This window comes from Lipophrys pholis, assembly GCF_963383615.2.
Source record: "Lipophrys pholis genome assembly, chromosome: 8".
In the NCBI taxonomy this organism is placed as follows: Eukaryota; Metazoa; Chordata; class Actinopteri; order Blenniiformes; family Blenniidae; genus Lipophrys; species Lipophrys pholis.
In genome coordinates, this window is record NC_137630.1 from 24,534,252 (window position 1) to 24,558,371 (window position 24,120).

A 24,120-nucleotide genomic window follows, 5' to 3' on the forward strand; every position below is an offset into this window, starting at 1 on the left:
CATAAAACCGTGGTGCTCACCCTGACGCGGTGGGTGCAGAGTGCCAGCTGGGGCCCCGCGTTGGATTCCACTTAGATTTTGGAGGGTTTGACTGCATGGTGCCATAAGTCTCTGGGAACACACACTCAACACACCACTGACTGAAAGCCTGGTCTCCTTCATCCCTTCAATTCTCACCTGAGCTCCTGCATGTCTAATATTTAGACATGTTCAGCTTTGTGGATTCAAGGACTGTTCTGCTACTTGTAGCATCTCAAGTTGTTTTACTATCCGTGGTCAGATGTCAAGAAGAGGATGAGCGTAAGTTTCAAAGTTTACTTGTTTTTTTTCCCTTTCTGTTATCCTTGGAAAATTGTTTGAATGGTAACTTTGGTAACATTTCACAGCAAAGAAACCAGAGTGGAATAGTCTCCCTCAGGCCTGCTGTCCTAAATTCACCTGTGTGGGTACTAACCAATGCTGTTCTTTTTTTTTTGCCTCCTACTCCTGCTTTCAGAAGATTAGTCTTATGCCATCAGTGTAAGGTCAAGTTAACTGTGAAGGCAGTTCTTTTTTGTTAGTTCCTTGATATACTCACAAAGTACTTGTTTATAATGCTGATGCTGTGAGTTCATGGTGTCTGACAGGCTGTTGCAGGTTTTGCCAGAGAAACCTATGCATTTCTTTCATTAGGATGTGTGAGGCTGTCAAGGTGCATCTGTGTGGGATGGAGGACCAGGTGAACAAGTGTCTGTCTGTCCTCATCTGGCTCTGACAGCCTACACTCTTTTCGCTTACATGCCACAACATAGGAGCAGTTTCTTGAACAGGAATAGTTTAGCTATGTCTTTTTGCCCGTATCTATGTGAAACACTTGGTCACTTTAAACTAATTCAAAGTTAAACTTGCAAGCTTTTTTTTAACACTGGTAAAATAAATGTCTCCGGCAGTGTTAGAATACAGGAGAATCTGGGTTTTCATGATGTGAAGTGACGGGGTCAGACAGAGTTTGACCCCAGACTAGCAGGCTCAAAGGGAAGGCAAGAGGACAAGCACGGTCAGCAGGGAGTCAACAGATGATGAAGTGTTGTTGTATTTATAGCACAATGAACTTAAGTTAAATGTTTGAGTTTTATTCCTTTCACATGTCTCTTCTTTTTTTAGAATCAAATATACAGTGATTCAGTCGAGGCTTTGATTTTCAAGTTTCCAAACTATTTCCTGGTCATGAATTCAACAGGCCTGCAACAATTATAGCTCTAATAAATATGCTTAAAGACAAGAGCAGTGTGTATGTTCAGCCCGAAGATTCTTACATTAAACAAGTCGCCCCTTCTTAATTCCCCAATGTGTTTGCACTGGCGCTTGGCACAGCCATGGGACCCAGATGGAGAAATTTAGAGGGACCCTTTGTTTACTTAAGGCAGCGGCTTGTCAATTGGGCACAGTATCCCTATAAGAGAGGTTCATTCATACGAGCTGCAGGCCTGCAGGTTAAATATACTCAGCCAACGACGTGAAATACCTCACCCAAGGCTTCAAACACAACTGTTAACTATGGCCCGTGTTGACTTTACACTTTATGCTGCCATAAAACTGTTCTTATGATACATCTTTTGCCACATTTAAGACCTATTTATAAGCTTTGTTAATTGTAGTTGTTCTCCAGAGTTACTGTTTCGGATCAAAACTGAAACCTGTTTATCAGCATTAAAGGAACAAACACTCTCCGTGTTTGTTGAAATCATTACCTGTAAATTTTATTCATGCGTTATTCAGTTTTTACAGATAAGAACAGTTTCTTTTCACACAGCTGTATAACTTTAAGTACTGTTGCTAAAACCTCTCTGCTTCTTTCATCCCTGCCCTTCCCGTACACTCACTAACCACTCCCCTTTTTGCTGATACTCCTCCCACCTCATCAACTTGCCCTTTGACCCTTTGTGTCCTCTCATGCCAACTTTCTTCTGTTCAACCAACATGTTTTTTTTAAACACATTTTTCACCACCTGATAACATTGTGTGAAAAACAACATGTGCTCTAACTGTTCTGAAACCACCTTTCTGCCCACTAATTGGTTCTGTCCCTCCCCTCCCTTGTCCACCTGTCATGCGCCCCCTGCTGATCACCACAGAGGAGGCAGGCGGCTGCATCCAGGACGGCCAGCTGTATAATGATAAGGATGTGTGGAAGCCAGAGCCGTGTCGCATCTGTGTGTGCGACAGCAGAGCAGTTCTGTGTGATGAGATAATCTGCGAGGAGATCAAAGAGTGTGCCAACCCTATCATCCCATCTGGAGAGTGCTGTCCCATCTGCCCTGCTGATGCCAGTGCCCCCATTGGTTGTAATTTATTTATTCTCATATACATAAATAAATTACTCTTTTAGCTTGCATTGATCTCTTTCCTGACTAACACTTGTGAATGGGGAACCTTTGCTGGAGTTGAATATCATAATCTCACGACGAGAGACCGATTGAAGTTACTGGGATCAATTTATTGAGCATTATTGTTTCATTTTCAACTGAAGTTCCCTATTCCAAGTTGGCTTTCCATGTGTGTGTTTAAGGAGAAAAGATCACAACATCATCAGGACTGTGACACTCTCACACCTGTGGGATCTTTTCCTGACATGTTTTATCTGGTCTTCACTTAAACCAACTACACTTGAAAACTTTTCAAAGGGAGCCACAACATACTGATTCATTTAACCCATGTGGAGACAGTCTACAAGATTCATCTTTTTTTTTTCCTGTGGCCTTGTAACAATTGTGTGTCAATACCACCTATTTTGGATCTTGTAAACTGCTTTTATAGTGTTCCCAGGAACATGACAGAAAAACCCCACACATTTCACCATATTCGCCTAATCAATTAAACACTAGGTTATTAAATAGGGGGTAAACCAGAGCATGTTTTGTTGTACATATAGGGCTCTAATATGGTCTTTAATATCTGTAATGCATTTCGATTGGCTGATAGAAACTCTAAATTATAGTTTGGTTTCACAGATATGCTGTAAAAAACACTTACCGATCTTAGTTTGTGGTTTCCCTATTAAAAAAAAAAAATTAAGCTGATCTTTGGGATTTCTACTGCACAACACCGACTATTTACTTGCTTTCACATTTTGCTTTGAAGACTGAATTTGAACCTTCACCTTTCAGTCCATGCTTGCTTCTGCTTCACTGCTTGCATCAATAATATATCCTAGATGGTTTTTTGTTTTTTATTGTCTTTTGGGGTTTGGTGTTTGGTCACTTTATGATCTTTGGATTTCTTTGCAGGCCTCTTCTTTTCAGAGTCACAAATCAGTAAAGTGTTTAAAATGTTTTTCCTTCAGGATTGTGATATTTCATCTTCATCATTTAACAATGATTTTCTTTTTTCCATCAATTCCCTTCATCTGCAACTTCAGAGCCTTTTGGTGCTAAGGTGAGGTGATGGGGAAACAGCATGCACACAGCAAGAATCTTTCATGCATTTTTGGTGCAATACATTCTTTTCTCCCCCAATGAACAACTCATATATTATTCTCCTTTGATCGTTTAGGGCCAGAAAGGAGAACCAGGAGATATTGCTGATGTAAGTATGGACAATCATCAGTTTATGGAAGTAAAGCTGAAATAATTGACACTTCATTGTTGTAGATAAAACTAGTGTTTTTAAGAGACGTATGACGAAGCCAAACAAGTCTATTCACATTGTTTCACTTATATGTGGAATTCATTAGATTCGTAAACCCATTTATATTCACTTTCAACATCCTAGTTGATTGTTTAAGCCATTGCTTCTCTGGTTTCCCCCCGATAAGTGACCAACTGCAAAGTCCTGGACTTCCCCTTAAATGAGGAGAAACGCCACATTCCTGGGACATAATGAACCCAATCAAATCCTCTTAGATCTTCTCAGCAAGTTTTACAGCAAGTGCACATGGCAGGTGAAAAGAGAGTCAGCCAAATCAGAGGTTAAGAGGAGGTGATGTTTTTACAAAAACTTGTTCTGTCAAACGAAATCCTCATCAGATTTAGTTTTTAAGCTTGATGTTTGACTCCTACAAAGTTGGAATGTTATCTGAATTTTTTATTTTTTTTTTGTGTTCAGAAACTGATCATGAAATAGAGCCATTAATGACAACGGGCACATGAACGTGACAATTTTCTTTTATCTTCATGCAGGTTGTAGGACCAAAAGGACCACCAGGCCCGATGGTAAACACGAGACTTTATGTTCAGATTATTACAGATATTGAGAGAATATTGGCGTATTTATTCTTTAGTGAACCGTAAGGTGGTTTCCACACAGCAACATCACCCCATGGTCCATGATGTAAGATGTATGATGAGGTAAACGATTTTTTCAGGGCCCCCCAGGTGAGCAGGGAACACGTGGAGAAGCTGGCGATAAGGGCGATAAGGTAAGCGACAACTCAATCTGCCCAAATAATTGCATCTTTACAAACACTGTTATTATACTAACATCATTTAGGAGAAAGTGCCACATAATGATACTGTAATGTAAATTTACAAATGGGCAGTCAGGTATGGGCTGAAACCAAAGCAGCGGGGATCATTATGATAATTGAACTGCAGACTGTTCTGTATAGTCTGAGACTGCTGCCTCAACACAAAATTAAAGCAACTCATGCATGGGACCATAAAAATATAATCATGCAACAGTCATGAGGCTTCTTCTGTAATTTCTTGTTGAAAATAGGTTTGATAGAACAAACATCAGTGCTAATGATAATTACAAAAAAAAAAAACCCTGTTTCTTTCAACTATGTGGTTTGTAACCAGAATCAGATTGTATAAAGCGTGGTTGTGGAAGAACATAAGTTTGTGTTCAGTTTACCCATCGTGAGCTGCTACTGCTTTAAATCTACTTCATTGCTTTGGGTGTCTCATAAAAAGAATCCCTTTCTCTTCTTACCCAAGGGAAATCCTGGACCTCGAGGAAGAGATGGTGAGCCTGGCACCCCAGGAAACCCCGGACCGGCTGGCCCACCTGGACCATCCGGACCACCAGGGCTTGGAGGGGTAAGAAAGAGGACGCTGTAAAAAACGAAATGGCACAAACACTGTTTTCCTAAATCTAGGTACTCTACTCAGAAGTGGTGTGAGCTCATTATTGCCATAATGCCTCACAATACAACTGTAAAATACATTTATTACTCATTTTCAATTGAAAGGTTGCAGGTTCTATCTCCCATCTCTCCCCTGTCTGTGTCCATTTCTGTTTTCTTCTTTTTGTAAACTATTAGAAGAATGAAACAAATGTAAAACAAACAAACAAACAAACAAACGCACAAATGAGAAGCTCCACACATTAACGTGTTTTTGACTATTTTGACTTTGCAGTCAAAATAGTATAAATGAAAGACTTGGGGGGAGGTGTCTTTATACAACACAGAATCTCCAGGAAAAGGGTTGTTTGTTGCTGCTTTTATTCTCGTGTGAGTAACCTCCATGAAGTGACTCCCAACTCTGTGTTGTGTGTGTGCAGTCCTTTGCTGCTCAGATGGCTGGAGGTTTTGATGAGAAGGCTGGAGGTGCACAGATGGGTGTGATGCAGGGACCAATGGTGAGTATCTGTGGTGCTAAATACACATTTAGTGTGAATACAATTCATCTGCTTCTCACTCAGGTAATTGCAATACTGCCACCATGTGGACAAGTTCTTCAATTTCAACACAGTTGCTACTTTCACTGAACTTCATGTTAACTGAGAGGAACACTGAACTCTATGGAAATTAAACATATTGTTCGAAAAGTTGCTTACAATGTGCTTTAAGAGCCACAACTCATAAAATCTGGAATTTAACAAATGATAAATAAACATTTAACAACTTAAATACAATTTGCTATCATGAGGAGATGAAAAATGATAACCCTGAAGTGGATTGATGGAATTAATTTAGCCTCATCCTTGATAGACAACCTGAATGAGCTGGATTGAACAATGTCCTCTGTGATACTACTTATCATTTCATTCATGATTCTGTCAGTGTGGTTAATAGATCTGGCCGTTTTAACAGTATGTGTTTCTTGTTGTAGGGTCCTATGGGTCCACGTGGTCCTCCTGGGCCTAGTGGAGCTCCTGTAAGTATTCTGATTATCACTCATTATGGTTTTATCATCAAGTGGCTCATGTGGAAATATATCAAGACGAGATTGCCTATTAATTGTTTGCTTGTTTGTTCGCACTTGTAGGGACCTCAGGGTTTCCAAGGTAGCCCCGGAGAGGCTGGCGAGCCTGGAGCAGCTGTAAGCATATATCAATATAAATCCATAACAACAACAACAACAAAAAACAGACTTTAGACTAATCTGTGATCTCATCTGTAAAAAGTAAATATTTTCTGAAAAAGGTTGTTATGAATGGTACCATCTCATAATCAGAGGAAATCACAGAAATTACCACCAAGCTTCAAGGGAATAATGTTAACCGTCAGATACTAATAGGGTAGAGATTGGTTTTACACTGGATGATTAAACGGGACTGATTTGTTTTGATTTACTTCATTAAAGGGACCAATGGGACCTCGTGGACCATCCGGACCTTCTGGAAAACCAGGAAGTGATGTAAGTACTGAGTGTTCAGCTACATACAATACTCAATTACTTGTACAAGTACTACAAGTACGAAATAAAAATGTTGCCAAGTTTAAAGCCCACAACACACAATCAGATGTAAATGTGTATACACATAAAGTTAAACAAGATATTTGTTGACTTTAGTCTTACCCTGTTGCTACAGTCAACCTTATCTTCTCTTCTACACTTAAAATAACGAGTTTAAAACTTTCCCTTTTTCGTTTCACTAAGAACTCCATGTACCAGCAGGTGGCACTGTGTACCTCGACTTAACACTGGAAATGATGAGGCCACGTTAAACAGACTGCATGTGTATAGGGAAGAGCAGTGAAGATACACAAACAATCACCTTTTATTTTTTCAGGGTGAAGGTGGTAAACCTGGAAAAGCTGGTGAGCGTGGAGCTGCCGGGCCTCAGGTGAGCAAATGATTACCAGAGAGTGACTGATCATCTCACACTCACAGAGTAAATAAAAGGAAGTGATGAAGATATATTGAATATGTTTTTATTTCAGGGGGCTCGTGGATTCCCTGGAACTCCTGGACTCCCTGGAATTAAAGGACACAGAGTAAGTGTTTCTATTAGTATCGTCATCACGGCTCAAACTCAACAAAACTGGAAGTGAAGCTTCAATTTATCCTGGAAACTGTTTCTCTGTAGGGTCATCCTGGTCTGGATGGAGCCAAGGGAGATACTGGTGCAGCAGGAGCAAAGGTAAGGCCTGATTTAGTAATGATATAAAAAGTACGACTTTAATCTTCGTTAATAATGCTTCATGTTGACGTCTCTTAATTTCTCTGGTCTCTGTTTCCTGACAGGGTGAGGGCGGTGCTTCTGGAGAGAACGGTTCCCCCGGCCACATGGTGAGTCTCCACTGCCTTATCTGCTCTCTATATCAATACCTCCTTCCTCTATGCTCAGTGTCACTTTTTTTTTTTTTTTTTTTTGCATTTCCTGTCAGAGTAACTGCCAGCTCAGTGAAATAAATGGCCTACATATTCAAATTAGAATGATGGCGATCATTTGATCAATCACATCTTCTGTCCTAGGGCCCACGCGGTCTGCCTGGTGAGAGAGGACGTCCTGGAGCCGCTGGAGCTGCAGTGAGTGATAAAACCACGTTTCCTTCACCATTTTGATTGAACTGAATTGTGTTTCTGGTTTGCAGCACTCTGGATTATTTTGCAAAGTAGAAATTCGTGAGCTCTTCAATATGATGCACGAGATTGACTGTTCTTTCTTTGTACTCTTCAGGGCGCCCGTGGAAACGACGGATTGCCCGGCCCTGCTGGTCCACCTGTACGTATCGTAACGCGCTTCCATTTCCTGGAGTTAATTCATCTTTGATAACGCAGTGACAGAAGATTTTTGTCCTCATTTCAGGGGCCAGTCGGTCCTGCTGGAGCTCCCGGTTTCCCAGGATCCCCAGGAGCCAAGGTTTGTGCAGATAACGTCACACATCACATATATTTAAGCAAACCTCATATTCCAAAGTGAAGAAATCAAATCTTCAGTACATCTTTCTTTATCCACTCTGGCTTTCAGTGACATATAATTATGTTTGGTTCTTGTAGTTCTGAGTCTTCAGAAGTATGTTCACATTGTACTGTGTAATAGTCTTGTCAAACAAAGAAAAAGGTGCTTTGAGAAACTTTTTACATTCAGTCAGATTTGTTGAGGAAAATTAAATGGATTTTCCTGCGATTTACACACACACACACACACACACACACACACACACACACACACACACACACACACACACACACACACACACACACACACACACACACACACACACACACACACACACACACACACACACACACACACAGACACACACACACACACACACACACACACACAAATGTACTGGCACATATTAACAGTGTAAATTCAGCATATAACCACACAGGCAGCAGGTGCAACACAGTTTAGAAACCTCTGATCTGAGTTAAAAATACTGAATCTGTGGATGTGTTTTGGTTTTTTTGATGATTTTATTGTGTCCTGTCAGGGTGAAGCTGGTCCTACTGGTGCCCGTGGAGCTGAAGGAGCACAGGGACCCCGCGGAGAGGCTGGTACTCCAGGATCTCCCGGACCTGCTGGAGCATCAGTATGTTTGTCCTCACTGACCTTCCAGACCTTGATTCATTATTATTGTACCATTTCTACTCTGTTACATTTAGATGTAATGTTTCCTCTTGTCTGTCTAGGGTAACCCTGGTACCGATGGCATCCCTGGTGCTAAAGGATCTGCTGTAAGTCATTTGTCTCCATGAAAGGTTTATCTCTTTCCTCCAGCTTCTTTATATTGGATTTTGGTTTTGATTTGTTATGTTTTTCATCAGGGTGGTCCTGGTATCGCTGGAGCTCCTGGATTCCCTGGCCCCCGTGGCCCACCTGGACCACAGGGCGCAACAGGACCTCTGGGGCCCAAAGGACAGTCTGTGAGTCCACTGTGCATGATCACAAACTCTGTGAAACTTCAATAATTGCTAAAGTTGAGATCATTGACGGTAATTGATGGTTTTGACTCTCTTGTCTTAGGGAGACCCTGGTCTTCCTGGATTCAAAGGTGAAGCTGGACCTAAAGGAGAGCTTGTGAGTCACTCAGTGTACCGTGCATGCTAATAAAATAAACACTTTTAGGGTTATACTGTGCAGTAGATTCAATGCATTATTTTATATTATCAAGGGCCCTGCTGGTCCCCAAGGAGCCCCTGGCCCTGCAGGAGAGGAAGGAAAGAGAGGCGCTCGAGGAGAACCTGGAGCTGCTGGGCCACTCGGGCCTCCAGGAGAGAGAGTAAGAAATCTGTATTTTGTTGGTGTTAATAATAGCACAAGGAAGCTGTTTCATACACAGTCTAAGCCCACAACTTCTTTTTCTGTGATTCTTTTCAGGGAGCTCCTGGTAACCGTGGTTTCCCCGGTCAGGATGGTCTTGCCGGTGCCAAGGTGAGTTTTGTGTAAACACTCAAACCAACTTCACTTCACTGACACCACGAGCTGACTGAGGATTGTGAAAGGTGCTACTTTGATTGGTGTTTAGTGGATATTTAAAGCATACGTGTTTTGCCTTATCGTCTTCAGGGTGCCCCTGGTGACCGTGGTGTTCCTGGTGGTGCTGGGCCTAAAGGTGCTACTGGAGACCCTGGACGCACCGGAGAGTCTGGCCTTCCTGGAGCCAGAGTGAGTTTCTCATAATTACCCATCAGCAGACTTACAGTCAGACAGTGTTGCTCAATCAAAGTCTTCTTTAAGGCTTTATGATGTATAATAGGACACCATTTGTGCACTGTACTGATGTGTCCTCAGTAGTGCTGACCATCTTGTTTCATGTTTGCACCTTCGGTAGGGTCTTACTGGTCGTCCTGGAGATCCTGGTCCTCAAGGCAAAGTTGGACCCTCTGTGAGTATACAGTATTAAACTGATTCATTCTGACCTTTTGTCCACATTGGACTTTGCAAATCATGAGCCAAGAGTGATTTCCAGATTGTTTCCATGACTGGAAAATCGAAATGTTGCAGCTGACCCATTCATTTGTTTCTTAGCTGCATTGTGGGCAAATAAAAAACATTATAAGATATGACCATCTATATATACATAGATACAACCCCAAATGGCATAGCCTGACAAACAAACCCCATACAAGCAAACCATTTGAGTTTTTGCATGATTGTATTATATTCTTCATGTTTGCAGTGTAGTGTAATATATAATTATGATAAGAACTTTGTTTTATCTCCTATGTTTATATCAACAATCCCATTCTGATGTTCACTTGTGCTTTGACAGGGTGCTGCTGGTGATGATGGTCGCCCCGGCCCACCCGGTCCTCAGGGAGCTCGTGGACAGCCAGGAGTGATGGGATTCCCCGGACCAAAGGGAGCAAATGTACGTCTGATGTAGCCTTGTCATCACCTTGACACACTCCAGGCCTTAAGGAGGCTTTCAGAATGTCATATAATGTGGTTTCTTGTCACCAGGGTGAACCAGGAAAGCCAGGAGAGAAGGGTCTTGTGGGTCGTCCCGGTCTGAGGGTAAGAACATTTTCTCCATTCATACATTTCTCCAAACCTCATCGATGAACTCCTCGTGTTCTGTCTGCAGATGTGTTAATTTGTTCTCTCTGAACAGGGTCTGTCTGGAAAAGATGGTGAGACTGGTTCTTCTGGACCTCCTGGCCCTGCTGTGAGTATTTTAGAATCGTCACATGTTGTAAGATGTGTCTTATGATGGTTGACGTTTCCTCCTGACTGATCAGCTGTTGTTGAATCTGTCAACAGGGACCTGCTGGAGAGAGAGGAGAGCAAGGACAGCCTGGACCTTCTGGCTTCCAGGTAAGCTTTTGTTATGTGCTTGGACATAATACTGTCCTTTCTGCATGGTGAGGATGTTTTAGGACAACAGACATTCAAGTAAGGACTTGAAGAACATGTCCAAATGAAGTTTATCTAATTCATCTTGTGTTGCTTGGCAGGGACTTCCAGGACCATCTGGTGCCCCAGGAGAGTCTGGAAAACCTGGAGACCAGGTGAGTGCTGAGTTCTTCCAAGCGATTAACTGTATCTGTATCTATTTCTTAGAGGATGAAGCCTTTCAAGACCTTGATTAAATATTTTATAGCAGGTGCAGTAGGCTGACACTTTCCACACCTTTGTGATGCCACATTCCATGATATACAGTACACTGATGACATGTGAAATAATTGTGCCTGAACAACAGCCGAGGTACAGAGAAATAAATAAAAAGACAAGATAACATTAAGTTTTGTACACAACATGTGACCATTTCTTAACCTTGACTTTGTAGCGTCATTACACTTTATTTAAATGTATTTTATCCTTGTAGTTCTGTTATCAATCAGTGTCACATTTATTTAGTTATTTGGAATTTTTTCTTCTCGGAAAAAATACAAATTTGTGTCTTACATAAAGTGACTGGTGTAAAAAAGCAATGTACTGTATAAATAGCCTGAACTCTGGTTTACTCAAACAGCTTCACTGCTTCTGTCACATTTCATTGTGTGAATCTATGTGTATGATTACTTGGAAAAGCATAACAAACTGTGTCTGTTCTTCAGGGTGTTTCTGGAGAGGGTGGAGCTCCCGGTGCAGTTGGACCCAGAGTACGTTTTCATGTCTTGATTCCAAATGTCTTTGACGCAAAGCCATCTTGAAACACCAACAAATATAACTTCCTTCTCGAGGAGTTTAAATGGGTCATTCTGTCTGTGCTCTGGTTGCTATTTTTCGTTGCTCCTGTTGATCCCCCATGTCTCGGTGCCCTGACAGGGTGAGCGTGGTTTCCCCGGTGAGAGAGGCGGTGCCGGAGCTCAGGGTCTTCAGGGACCTCGTGGACTTCCTGGAACACCTGGAAGCGATGGACCCAAGGTTAGTGGATGGTGGTTACACAGATTTTCAGTTTTAGATTCAAATCACCACAACATTGCATCTTCAACAATCAAATAAATGTTCACTCCACCAGAAGATGCAGCAGCTTCTCTGCAGGAGTTCAACAGTTCATCATTTTTCATGTGCTGACGAGAACTCAAAACTGTGTGTACTAGAATTGTGTTTGTGTTTCCAAAACAACTCAATATGGCCTGAGGCAATATTTTCACCTTTTTGGTGGTTTGCAGAGGTGGCGTGCGAGAGCTGGATGCAACACATTTCACCTGGTCTTACATGGATTTCTGTTCATATCATCGCATAGATCTTTAAAACAAAGGCTGTATATAAAGACTATCACATGCTCGCACCTCCAGAGAAGGAAAAGTTTTGTCCCTGTTTTTTTATTTCCTCTTAAATAAATTACATCTGAGTGGAGGTTTTAAGTTGAAAATGTAAAAAATGTAAAAAGTTTGCATAAATGAAAACTTCCTGTCTTGTTGATCTGTTGGTGAGAATCACCTTGTACTTTTCTTTAAGATGACATATGTTTTAGATAAATCTGGGCAATTGATTTAATGCAACATAATCATTTTAAATAAGGGGAACAGAACAGAATCTAATAAAGTAGAACAGCACCTAACTGATTCTGTAAAGGGAAATTGCTTTGCAGCACACACACATCCCCATAGATCCCAACACTATTAAACAATAGATATTAAATATGTATGATACAACCAAAACATGATGTTAAATTACAAACACAGGCAGCTGTTGTTGCTCATTAAAGAGTCTGATTGCAACTGATGAAGTCATAATCTCATCCCGATTCATCCTCTTTTATCAGGGAGCCATTGGACCTGCTGGTGCTGCAGGATCCCAGGGACCCCCAGGTGTGCAGGGTATGCCTGGAGAGAGAGGAACCGGTGGCATCCCTGGACCTAAAGGAGACAGAGTGAGTAACAGAGAGTTTGTTTGTTGCTTGCAGCAGCAGTATAGTGTCCACACATTACAAAAAAATACAAAAAAAACCCTGTTAAGTTGATGCATATTTAAAACATTTCCCTTCTTTTTGTTCTGCAGGGTGACAATGGACAGAAGGGACCTGAAGGTGCTTCTGGAAAGGACGGTTCTAGAGTGAGTTCAGACAAAAATCCCTCAACTCTTCTTTTGTTCAGTTTGCTAAGTGAACACTTGAGTGGTCATCATACAAAAAGTAAAATGTTGAATGACACAAACACTTTGTTGCCTCTGGTTTTGTTTCCTCCGGTGAGCTGAAGGTAGATACAGCACAACCCATTCTCCCAAAGCAAAATATTTTAAGATTGATTCTTCTGTTAAAATATTGATTTTTACACCGTACAAGTGCTCTACTCCATTTGTTGGCAGGAACTGCTTCTGCTTTTACCTGTCCTACACAATTGTACAACAATAATTAATTTATAGGTGCATGTAGATGAAAGGAGATCATATGAATATATATATATATATATATTCACTTAATAGGTATTGAATCAGTCAACTAATCATATGTTGCATTAGTTTCTTCATCTCATCCTCTTCCTCACTCCTTTCCTACTCAGGGTTTGACTGGTCCCATCGGTCCTCCTGGCCCATCTGGACCAAACGGTGCCAAGGTAAGCGTAACAGCATCACTCTCTCAAATCGTTTTAGGGTCATTTTGTCATTTTGTCATTTTTTGCGGGGATGGTTTTGAGTGACCGTGTCTGTTTTGTTCAGGGTGAGACTGGACCAAGTGGCCCGAGCGGTGCTCCTGGTACTCGTGGCGCTCCTGTAAGTAACTCACCAACCAACGTATAACCTACTGCTTTCTAATATTGAAGCGTGTTAATGAAACTTCTCTCTGACTAAAGACTCTACAAGTGTTTACAAGTACATTGTCACTAATAAGCATAGTTTATTATGACGTTAAAATCACACGATGTAATGCAAATTTGTTATTTATGAACCACTGCTAATATATTTACATATCATCTAAAAATATATATTTCTACTATTCATACATTTACCTATATTTTTATCCATCTATCCATCTTCTATGCCGCTTATGTTCTGTTCGTGGTGGCAGGGCGCTGGAGCCAATCCCGGCTAACTCTAGGACAGAGCAGGATACAGCCTGGACAGCTGTTATGTTAATACATTATATAAGATTTACTTTATCGCCTTAATTTTGCTTCTCAGTTACACATTTTCAACTAATAAGCACAATTTGCACAACACAGGGAATATTTTTATATTGTGGTTTACGTTCGAATTACATGATAAAGACACCACATGGGCGAACTACACTTTAGATTACAATTTCTACGTATTCATGTATTTGTTCATCTATTTTATCTTTTGCTTTCATTCAATTTCTCTTTTTCCACTTTCCTCTGCAAATCCGGATTCATGTTGAACTTGCTAAGCTTCCTTTCATCAATATTGTTATATAATTGAGATATGTCAGAAAAGCTTCCAATATTTCCGAAGCTGATGACCAGAAATATTGACTTCTCGTGCTCAACTTGACTGTTCTGCCTCTCTGCAGGGTGACCGTGGAGAGCTCGGTCCTCCTGGGCCTGCTGGATTTGCTGGACCTCCTGTGAGTGAAGTCGTGTCCATGTATTTTTTTTAATATATAAAATAACATGAAATATGAACATAGAGCTAATCTCATTACTCTGATGCATGTAGGGTGCTGATGGTCAGCCTGGTGCTAAGGGAGAGCTCGGGGAGTCTGGACAGAAGGGAGAAGCCGGTGCTTCTGGACCTCAGGGACCATCTGGAGCTCCTGGCCCTGTGGTGAGTGTCAAAATAAAAGTCCTGAAACCAAAATTATTCTATCTTGCAACTGATCAACTGGATTTCAGAGTGTTATTAAATAATTCTACTCTTTCTCAGGGACCTACTGGTGTCTCTGGACCTAAAGGTGCACGTGGTGCTCAGGGAGCTCCTGTAAGTATCTCTTACATACACATGCAGCACATATTACCATGATGAATATGAATTATTACACTCTTCAGATGACAAGTCAACATTTCTTGTAAAGCACAGCTCGGAAACAAGACAATAGCAACAAATGCAGCACATAATTATAAACTACAATACAAACAATAAACCATTAAACAATAGAAGCAATAACATATAGAAACAGAAAAATAAAGCAGGAATATAATGCAACAGTTAAATATTAGTTTAGAGACAAGCAGCCGCAAACAGAAAGGTTTTCAATCTTGTTTTAAAACAACTGAAAGCTGGAGCCATCCTGCAGCTTTCTGTCAGATTGTTTCAGAAAGCAGCTTCTGTGTGTTTGGTTCCAACTCTGTGGACAGAAAACAGGTTTGATCCACACGAGCTGCGAGGTCTGAATGGTTCATAACATGGCAGAAGATTGGAAATGTATTCTGGGCCCTAAACCATTGAGGACTTTATAAACCAGTATTTTTAGGCTAATTCTCTTAGTGACAGAAAACCAGTGCAAATACCTGAGAACTTGATGGATGTGGTTGATTTGATTAGTATTTACGAGGGTTTCAGCAGGTCTGACTTGAATCAGCTGCAGCTGCTTGTCTGATTTTTATTGTATATTAGTCGAGTCTGCTGAAGATAAACGCGTGAATTTGTTCCTCTAAATCCTGCTGCGACAGATGAAGGATCTCGAGCTCAAAGCTGGACTTTCAAACAGCTCGCTGAGCAAATAAATAAAGAATAATGAGTCGGCTTTGAAGCATAACTTGAAAAAAGTTCAACCAAACTCAAGCTTGATTATTTCTTGGCAAGTCGGGTTGTAAACTGATGATACGGTGGCCTGAGGACAGTTCTTCATGAGGATACCACACAAAATGTGCCATCCCCGTTTTAAAGATATGTTATACAAACATAAAGAAACACTGACCACTCAAATGTGCCACTGCTAATCTCAACAGTAAACAAAATAATTATTACACTTGGTGAGTAACACACTTTAGGATTTACTGCACCGTAATCCCATTGCCTTGGGAATAAACAAATATTTATAGAGATTAGCCTAATCTTAAGCAGTCTGAAGCAGAAGCCTGAGGGTGGAAATAACTAGAAATATCTGAAAGCACACTTTTATATTAGGCTTTTATGTGTTCTCTACTTTTCAAGACAAATTAAAAAGCTCCTGATGGCTGCTTTGACTAGTTGTCAGTCACATTCACACACGATGCAATTTATATGGTTTGAAGTGGCACTTTAACCCAACGATTCAAGATGCCCCAGAAACTGTGCAGAGGCAAAACAAAACAAAACAACAGCTCCGTTATACAGGAATTAATCTTCAACAAACACTAGCAGATTTGTTTCAAAGGTGAGAAGAGAAGACGGAAATTGCAAAGAGAAACAACAACAGCCAACAGTTTTTAGTTTGGAGGACTACCGTTAAAAAAAGTTTTGATAGGAGACTGAACTGGCACATTAGTCGGGTGGACACAGCCTCACATTTGTGCGTATTTCGTTTTGTAACTTAAGACCAACAATAGTTTGGACAGAGGTCTTCAGTTCTGTTTCTGTTCATTGTCAAGATTCACATAGAGCACAAAAAGCAAATCGGGAAAGATGTGTGCTGTTTGGCCGAAATCTAGTGAGACAAAACGAGCTTGAAAGACTTGAAGAGCTTAAATCACTAATGTGCTCTGTTCCATTGGACAACATCGCTGACATGATGTCATCTAAAGGGCTCCGTCTGGTGTCAAATATGGGATGTCACATAAATATGGAGGAAATTCTACTGCAAAATTGAACTTTTTACATTTTCACTTCAAACTCTTTAAGATTCATAGAAGGAGAACAGATCTCAACGGAAGCAATAAAATAGGATCTAAATATTAGTTTGTCCATTCATTGTATCGTCTATCACATATTTTTCTCACTGTGCCAACATTCTGAGTAAAAAGACCTAAAGGTTCAGAGCAGTTCATTAAAAATGTACTATGGTCTTATTCTTCACTACAATAATTAAGTATTTTATTAGTAGACCACTTCTCATAGATAAGAGTCACAATGAGCGTCACAAAGTAAAGAGCGAGGTATGACTTGGATATAATGTGCTGCAAAAAGCTCTAAAGCAGATACATAATAAGATAAACACAATAAGCATGAGGAAAGTGTTCAGCTGTTTATTTTGTTTAAATTGTTCTCCCAAATAAATAAATGAAGAAATGGCTGCAGCTGATTCCCATTTGATTGAATGAATAATATTTGTTCTGAATACTTGAAATAGCAGAACAGAAGAATGTAACAGGTATTACGTCCACTGAGACATGTTTGAGAGTCTTTTTAAATTAAAGATACTAAACTGACTGATGCATCTCACAGATCAATAGTTTGGTAAAATATGTGTTTTCTCAAATCTGCTTCTCATTTACAGGGCGCCACTGGTTTCCCTGGTGCCGCCGGCAGAGTCGGATCTCCTGGCCCTAATGTACGTATTGATTCTAAAAAGATATGATATGTTTGTAGATTATGTTTATATGGATTCTTACCCTTCGTTATCTCTCTCTTTCCCCATCACAGGGTAACCCAGGATCTGCTGGTCCTGGTGGTCCTGCAGGTAAAGACGGACCAAAGGGAGTTCGCGGTGACGCAGGTCCTACAGGAAGACAGGGAGACGCTGGCCTGCGTGGACCGTCCGGATCGCAGGGAGAGAAGGGAGAACCTGGAACGAAAGGAGAGTCTGTAGGTTTTCATTTTGTACCTCACAAGAACTGATAGAAACCTGTGGCTGGGCTGATATTTAGTCACAGCCACCAGCCTGATAGTACGAGGAGATGGTATTGCAGCTCTGGTGAAACACATGATGACTCAGCTCTCTGTGTTTTGATTCTGTAGGGTAAAGAGGGGCCGTCAGGTCCTTTGGGTCTGGCTGGACCTCGTGGTATTGTTGGTTTGCCTGGTCAGCGAGGAGAGAGAGGCTTCGCTGGTCTCCCTGGTCCTTCTGTGAGTGTTTCTTTTCTTTTTTTTTTTTTTTGCTCAAGCTTATGCTGTGTGACATTTTGAGAGAAAAAAACATCAATTTTGCACCATAACATCTTTCCACATGTGAATACTTCATGTCAGACAGGACTTCACTGTCTTCTGTAAGTCTGTTTTTTTTTGTTTTTTTTTGAAACAACAATGTTCTCTCTTTGTATAGGGTGAGCCTGGTAAACAGGGAGCTTCTGGTGGTGCTGGAGACCGTGGACCCCCTGGACCTGTTGGGCCCCCTGGACTTACAGGACCTGATGGAGAGACGGGCAGAGAGGTCTGAAGAAAACAACAATTACATCAAAAATACCAACACATCTAATGTGCTGTTTATCTGATGGTTGCAGAAAGAGCGACGATGCTAGAATCACACAATAATACTAATATTTTGATCTGAATCAACATGTGTCATATAAAAGATATTCCTGCCTCTCAGGGAACACCTGGATCAGACGGACCTCCTGGTCGTGACGGAACTACTGGAGTTAAGGTAAGAAGGTTCAGTCAGTCAGATCTTTGAAACTGTTGCTGTCCTGCGTCCTCACCTCGTCTTCTCTTGTAGGGAGAGAGAGGAAACACCGGACCTGGTGGCGCCCCCGGAGCTCCCGGTGCCCCCGGTGCCCCCGGACCTGTTGGACCTCTCGGCAAGCAGGGAGACAGAGGAGAGGGCGTAAGTCCAGCGTAGATCTCAACGAGGCCTTTAAAGCGTTAGATAAAGTTAAAAGTAAAACATTTTTAGCTTTTTCAGACATGTCTTTCCAGATTTCCTAAGTCGTTCCTCTATGTGTGCTTTTCTCATCGTCGTGCTCATTAGAGTTTATGAGCGCTGCCATATCAGCCTCCTCAGGCTAAACTGTGCCCACATAAACCAGTTGGAAGTTTCCCTCTCATCTCTTTTGACACATAATGTTATTGACACCTATGTCAGACAAACACCTACACAGTTATTTCAAAATGATCAGTTTAATTCATTTGAACTGGAAGAGGCGCTGGTCTAGTGAAGCCAAATGAATCAGCGATGAAGGCCGCCCACTTCCTGTCTCTTTCTTTCACACATTTCCTGTTCAAATCTTAGCAGGAACTTTGGGCACCACTTCACATTTTAATCACCATAAAAGTCACACCATTATTTTCTCCTCAGGGTGCTCAAGGACCTGCAGGACCCCCTGGATCTGCTGGTGCAAGAGGAATGGCTGTGAGTGATCGTCAAGTCCACATTTAGATTCCAATTTATATGAAGTAAGGAAAAGAAAAATAACTTAAACACACGATACACCTTTATTCAAGGGACCACAAGGACCTCGTGGAGACAAGGGACAGGGTGGTGAGGCCGGAGAGAGAGGACAGAAGGGTCATCGTGGTTTCACTGGTCTGCAGGGTCTTCCCGGACCTCCTGTGAGTAATCCAGGTCTAATAGTCCATCTCTGCACTGCTGTGTTTTATCTGTATTTCAATCGGTTTACCCTCCTTGTCCTGACAGGGCCCCGCTGGAGATTCTGGATCAGCCGGACCTGGAGGACCGTCTGGTGCTAAGGTAGGAAAACTGAACGGAAAAAAACCTCTTATTACATTTCCATCCTGCAGCCTTAAACATGAAAGAAATGTGAGGGTAATGAAGGGCACAGGTTAGTCTTTTTTGTAATTCTCCAATCACCTGACGAAGACAGGGACGGGAGAGGCCACACGCTTTAATTACCCACCGCGGTGATAAGATGGGTAGCCGAGGCATCCGGTAATTACTCTCTGTGAGGAAAAGTGGCAGACAGACGGGGAGACGGTGGTTTGAAAAGCCACTCCTGCTGAGATCGGAAATGGGCTTCAATATCTATTCGAGATTAGCTAAGCACTGTGCACGATAAGAAAAATGAAGGGAAATGTCACCATACAAATAATCTCTGTGCATAATAAGGAGAAGGGTCTGAGTGAAGCTGCTGATGCATTTGAATTACTTTTATCAGAAATGTGTAATTTTCCAGGCCACATGTTGGATCTGAAGAAATCCCTAAGTCTTTTGCATGTTTTTAAATGAAGTGTAGTTGATGTGACTTTGATTGCTTCTCTCTGTTTCTGTAGGGACCAGCTGGACCAGTCGGACCTGCTGGCAAAGATGGATCTAATGGACAGCCTGGCCCCATCGGACCCCCCGGACCTCGTGGACGCTCTGGAGAAAGCGGTCCTGCTGTATGTCCACAGAGAACAACATCAGTGACTTGGATATATATATATGTGTATATATATATATACGGCTCTGTTTCACTGAGTTCAATGTTTGCTCCTCGCTCAGGGTCCCCCAGGTAACGCCGGACCTCCCGGTCCTCCCGGTCCTCCCGGCCCCGGCATCGACATGTCTGCGTTCGCCGGCCTGGGTCAGACTGAAAAGTCCCCCGATCCGCTCAGGTACATGAGGGCCGATGAGGCCTCCAGCTCCTTGAGGCAGCACGACGTGGAGGTCGACGCCACACTCAAATCCCTCAACAACCAAATTGAGAACATGCGCAGCCCCGACGGCACCCAGAAGAACCCGGCTCGCACGTGCAGAGACCTCAAACTGTCCAACCCTGACTGGAAGAGCGGTGAGTCGACCAAACACTGGATTTTTTTTCAGGTCCCTCAAGGCCATATTGCCTGAAAATAGCCTTCAGTGCTTTTAATTATGCTAATGATGCACTGTTATCTTTCCTCTCTTCATAATCTCACGCTGTGGATTCACTGATAAACATGTGGAACTGTGGTGATTGTAGGAGGGAGATAATACAGCAGCATCAGACAGTCCAGGCACCGCCGCAGCACGAAAATGATCAAAAGAACAGGATTCATCAAGCAAATGAACTAACAGACAGTAATAAATAAATAATAAGGAGAAGATTAAAACAATGAAAGATATTGATGGCCTGGCATGAAAATAATTTGATATAGAGAACCAGGGCAGGAATATTAAAATCTCATTAAATCTTTAAAAAAAAAGAACTATAGACTAACATCACCAATCTGTTCGAGACTCAAATGTCCTAATTTCAAGGCGATAAATCAGCTCAACTACTATTTGTTATTTTTCCTTGTTTATTAGTCCAAAATCTATGTCTAAGTTGGTCTTCTGCACTTTCTAGTCAGCTAACTGAGTGTTTTCAGTGATGAGGCGTCTCTTCTCATCAACCCACTGCTCTCCTCCTTCCAGGCGACTACTGGGTCGATCCCAACATCGGCAGCACGGTCGACGCTATCAAGGTCTTCTGCAACATGGAGAGCGGAGAGACCTGCGTCTACCCGAGCATCGCTCAGGTGCCCAAGAAGAACTGGTGGACCAGCAAGAGCAAGGACCGCAAACACGTCTGGTTCGGAGAGACCATGAACGGAGGATTCCACGTGAGTGCATGACCATCATCCGTCAGTTTTCTGGGTAACCTGAAGAAACGCAAAGCCGATAACGTTCGGATGTTTTGTGACTCCACAGTTCAGCTACGCTCAGGACGGCCCCGCGGCCAGCGCCGCCAGCATCCAGCTGACCTTCTTGAGGCTTCTCTCCACTGAGGCCTCCCAGAACCTCACTTACCACTGCAAGAACAGCATCGCCTACATGGACCAGGCCACAGGCAACCTGAAGAAGGCTTTGCTGCTGCAGGGCTCCAACGACGTGGAGATCCGTGCAGAGGGCAACAGCCGCTTCACTTACGGCGTGTTGGAGGATGGCTGCAAGGTGAGTGCCGATTCAAGACAATTATTCTGTCTTCATCACGAAGACACAATTTGCTTCACAGTTGTCTTGTAGCATTCAACATATTCAAGTTGAGATGTTGTACAGGAAACTGAATTTACTAACTGACATTAAGCAAAACAGGTAAAACTAATTTGTAAAACGTTCCTACACATACAGTATAATAATTTTAATAATAATAATAATACATTTGTCAGATCAGCACCTTTCAGGACACTCAAGGTCACTGTACATGTTAAAATCTATTTAAAAAAACCCAGGTAAAAACATGATAGTAGCAGTAAAAAAAAAAAACAACATTCAGGCATTTGCAGCAGACCTACATTGTTTATGAGGAATATGCTTGTTTAAAAAGATGAGTTTTAAGAAGGGATTTAAAAAAACGTCCAGACATTGGATATTAAAGCGAAGGCAAATTGATCCGTTTCCACTGAGCAGTGGTAGAGAGGAAAACCTCTCCCCATCTACGTCGCAGTTGAGCGACAGCAGTGAGAACAACATTCAAACCGGAGAATAAAAGTTTCAGCTCGACGGCAACAAGCACCAGCAGGAACAGGAAGAAAGAAAATGCAGAGAAGAGAAAGCAGAGGAGAAAGACAGCGAGCTCTGAAGTGACATAAAAATGCAGAAAGCAGAAGAGAGGCGGTCAGGGCAGCAAGGGAGCCCCCCCAGCAGCCGACAGCTACCACAGCTCTAAGGGACAGTTCAGGGTCACATCTTATTGAATCACCAGGCTGAACACATTTGTTTTGCTCTCGCCCAACAGAGACACACAGGCCGGTGGGGCAAGACCGTCTTTGAGTACAAAACACAGAAAACCTCCCGTCTGCCAATCGTGGACATTGCTCCTATGGACATCGGAGGAGCGGATCAGGAGTTCGGAGTGGATGTAGGCGCAGTCTGCTTCTTGTAAAGTGGAGTATCACAACGCCCCCCCCCCCCACCCCCCACCCCAAAAAAGGAAACAGGAAATAAATAAACTCAACCATGAAACATAACACACACTTTCCACAATAAAGAAGACTGGAAATTATAAAGAAAAAAAAAAGAAAAATTGATCACTTTTTTTCTGTCACAACGAAGTGCTCTCCATGTTGTACTCCCTGGATGTTAGCGCTGAAGGGCACCGGCAATATCTTGTACACCGCACCAGCATTCGCTTCCTGAGATCCAGTCATGTTTCCCACTGTTGACGGGAATGAGCCAGGGGGAAGAGGGACCAAGCGAACAAGTTATGGAGAACAGAAACATGACTTGATGTCACTTATTTATTGTCTAAGCTGAACGGGCAGAGGTGAGGTAGGACTGGACGAGTTCACTTTGTAAGTAAGACAGGCCCCTCCCCTTTCACCCCCCCACCCTTTATTTTTTTGGTTTCCACTACAGAAAATCCGTTCAAAAAACAAAACAAAAGAAAAAGCTCTGTCTCAGTCCTACTCCACCTCCCTCCCTGTTTCCCTCCTGAAACACAAATGCGGCATTTTGAATCAGTGTAGACCAAAACGTAAAAGTAAGAAAACCAACAGGGAGCTCCGAGTCTTTCCACCACGATCAGGAGCGAACGCTTTACTGTGTATTATAAATCCTTGGTTCTGTTGTTGTAAAAGTCTGTGTTTATAAACAACCAGATGGTTTTATATATATTTCCACATATGTGTGTACATGTGTCTATATGCACACCAACACTTTTTGGAAAGTGAGGTAACATTTGGGATGTATGTTTGGGTAACCTGTACCCCTTGACTGCCCGTCAGAAGAAGGCCCAGTTCTCGTCTCCACAAACATTAGTCTGAGGGAAATTTGTTTTGCTTTTTTTTTTTTAATTATTATTATTGTAGTCATCCAGATAGGTTGAAGCTACCTCACGCTGAACAACAAAGTGAAAAATATCAGTCTGAGCTGTCAGATGGATCTGGGGCTGAACGGCCATCTTTGCTTTGGGTTGCTCTCTCTCTTCACAAGGTGCTACGAGTTCCGTAATTCACAACCCCCCCCCCCCCCCAATTCCCACTAGCCTCACACCACACACTCACACTCCACCCTGAAGGAGGGGTGCAGTCAGTTAAAAGAGGGGAAGCAGGGGCTGCGTGGAGCCTCCTCTGGAGTCCGGACCCCCCCACGGCTGAAACGTGGGGCTCTGAGGACAGTCGCTCCAAGAAACCGAAAGAACAACCAGGCTGGGTTGTTTGTGTGTGTGTGTGAGGGCGTGTACATTTTTTTGAAATAATTTTATTATGATCATTTTTGTTTTTATTTTGTTACACCTCTAATTGATGTAAATTGGAAAATAAAAGGAAAACATAATTAAGAATGAAGTTGATTTTTACTTGGGTTTTGAATAAAAACAGAAATGACGTGGGGACGTATCTCTTCTTTCAGCAGAACCCTTCATGCCTGCTTACATGTCGATCCAGCTTCTTTTATTTTATTTTTTTACTTTTATTTCT

The 24,120-nt window shown here is 42.1% G+C and overlaps 1 protein-coding gene across 1 annotated transcript; it reads left to right on the forward strand.

Annotated features, from left to right (window-relative positions):
• Positions 1-58: 58 nt before the first annotated feature.
• On the forward strand, positions 59-22,602 carry LOC308113215 (uncharacterized protein). The gene is made up of 53 exons (XM_080469277.1): positions 59-300; positions 3,398-3,414; positions 3,532-3,564; positions 4,158-4,190; positions 4,343-4,396; positions 4,917-5,018; positions 5,485-5,562; positions 6,036-6,080; positions 6,192-6,245; positions 6,510-6,563; positions 6,940-6,993; positions 7,091-7,144; positions 7,237-7,290; positions 7,395-7,439; positions 7,626-7,679; positions 7,831-7,875; positions 7,960-8,013; positions 8,594-8,692; positions 8,793-8,837; positions 8,928-9,026; positions 9,127-9,180; positions 9,275-9,382; positions 9,481-9,534; positions 9,670-9,768; positions 9,935-9,988; positions 10,376-10,474; positions 10,567-10,620; positions 10,718-10,771; positions 10,867-10,920; positions 11,061-11,114; positions 11,664-11,708; positions 11,875-11,973; positions 12,818-12,925; positions 13,054-13,107; positions 13,554-13,607; positions 13,711-13,764; positions 14,522-14,575; positions 14,668-14,775; positions 14,875-14,928; positions 17,366-17,419; positions 17,512-17,673; positions 17,827-17,934; positions 18,131-18,238; positions 18,398-18,451; positions 18,524-18,631; positions 19,103-19,156; positions 19,249-19,356; positions 19,442-19,495; positions 20,035-20,142; positions 20,246-20,534; positions 21,137-21,324; positions 21,413-21,655; positions 22,440-22,602. The coding sequence occupies exons 1-53, from the start codon at positions 207-209 to the stop codon at positions 22,584-22,586; spliced, it is 4,266 nt and encodes a 1,421-aa protein (XP_080325403.1). The 5' UTR covers positions 59-206; the 3' UTR covers positions 22,587-22,602.
• Positions 22,603-24,120: the final 1,518 nt, after the last annotated feature.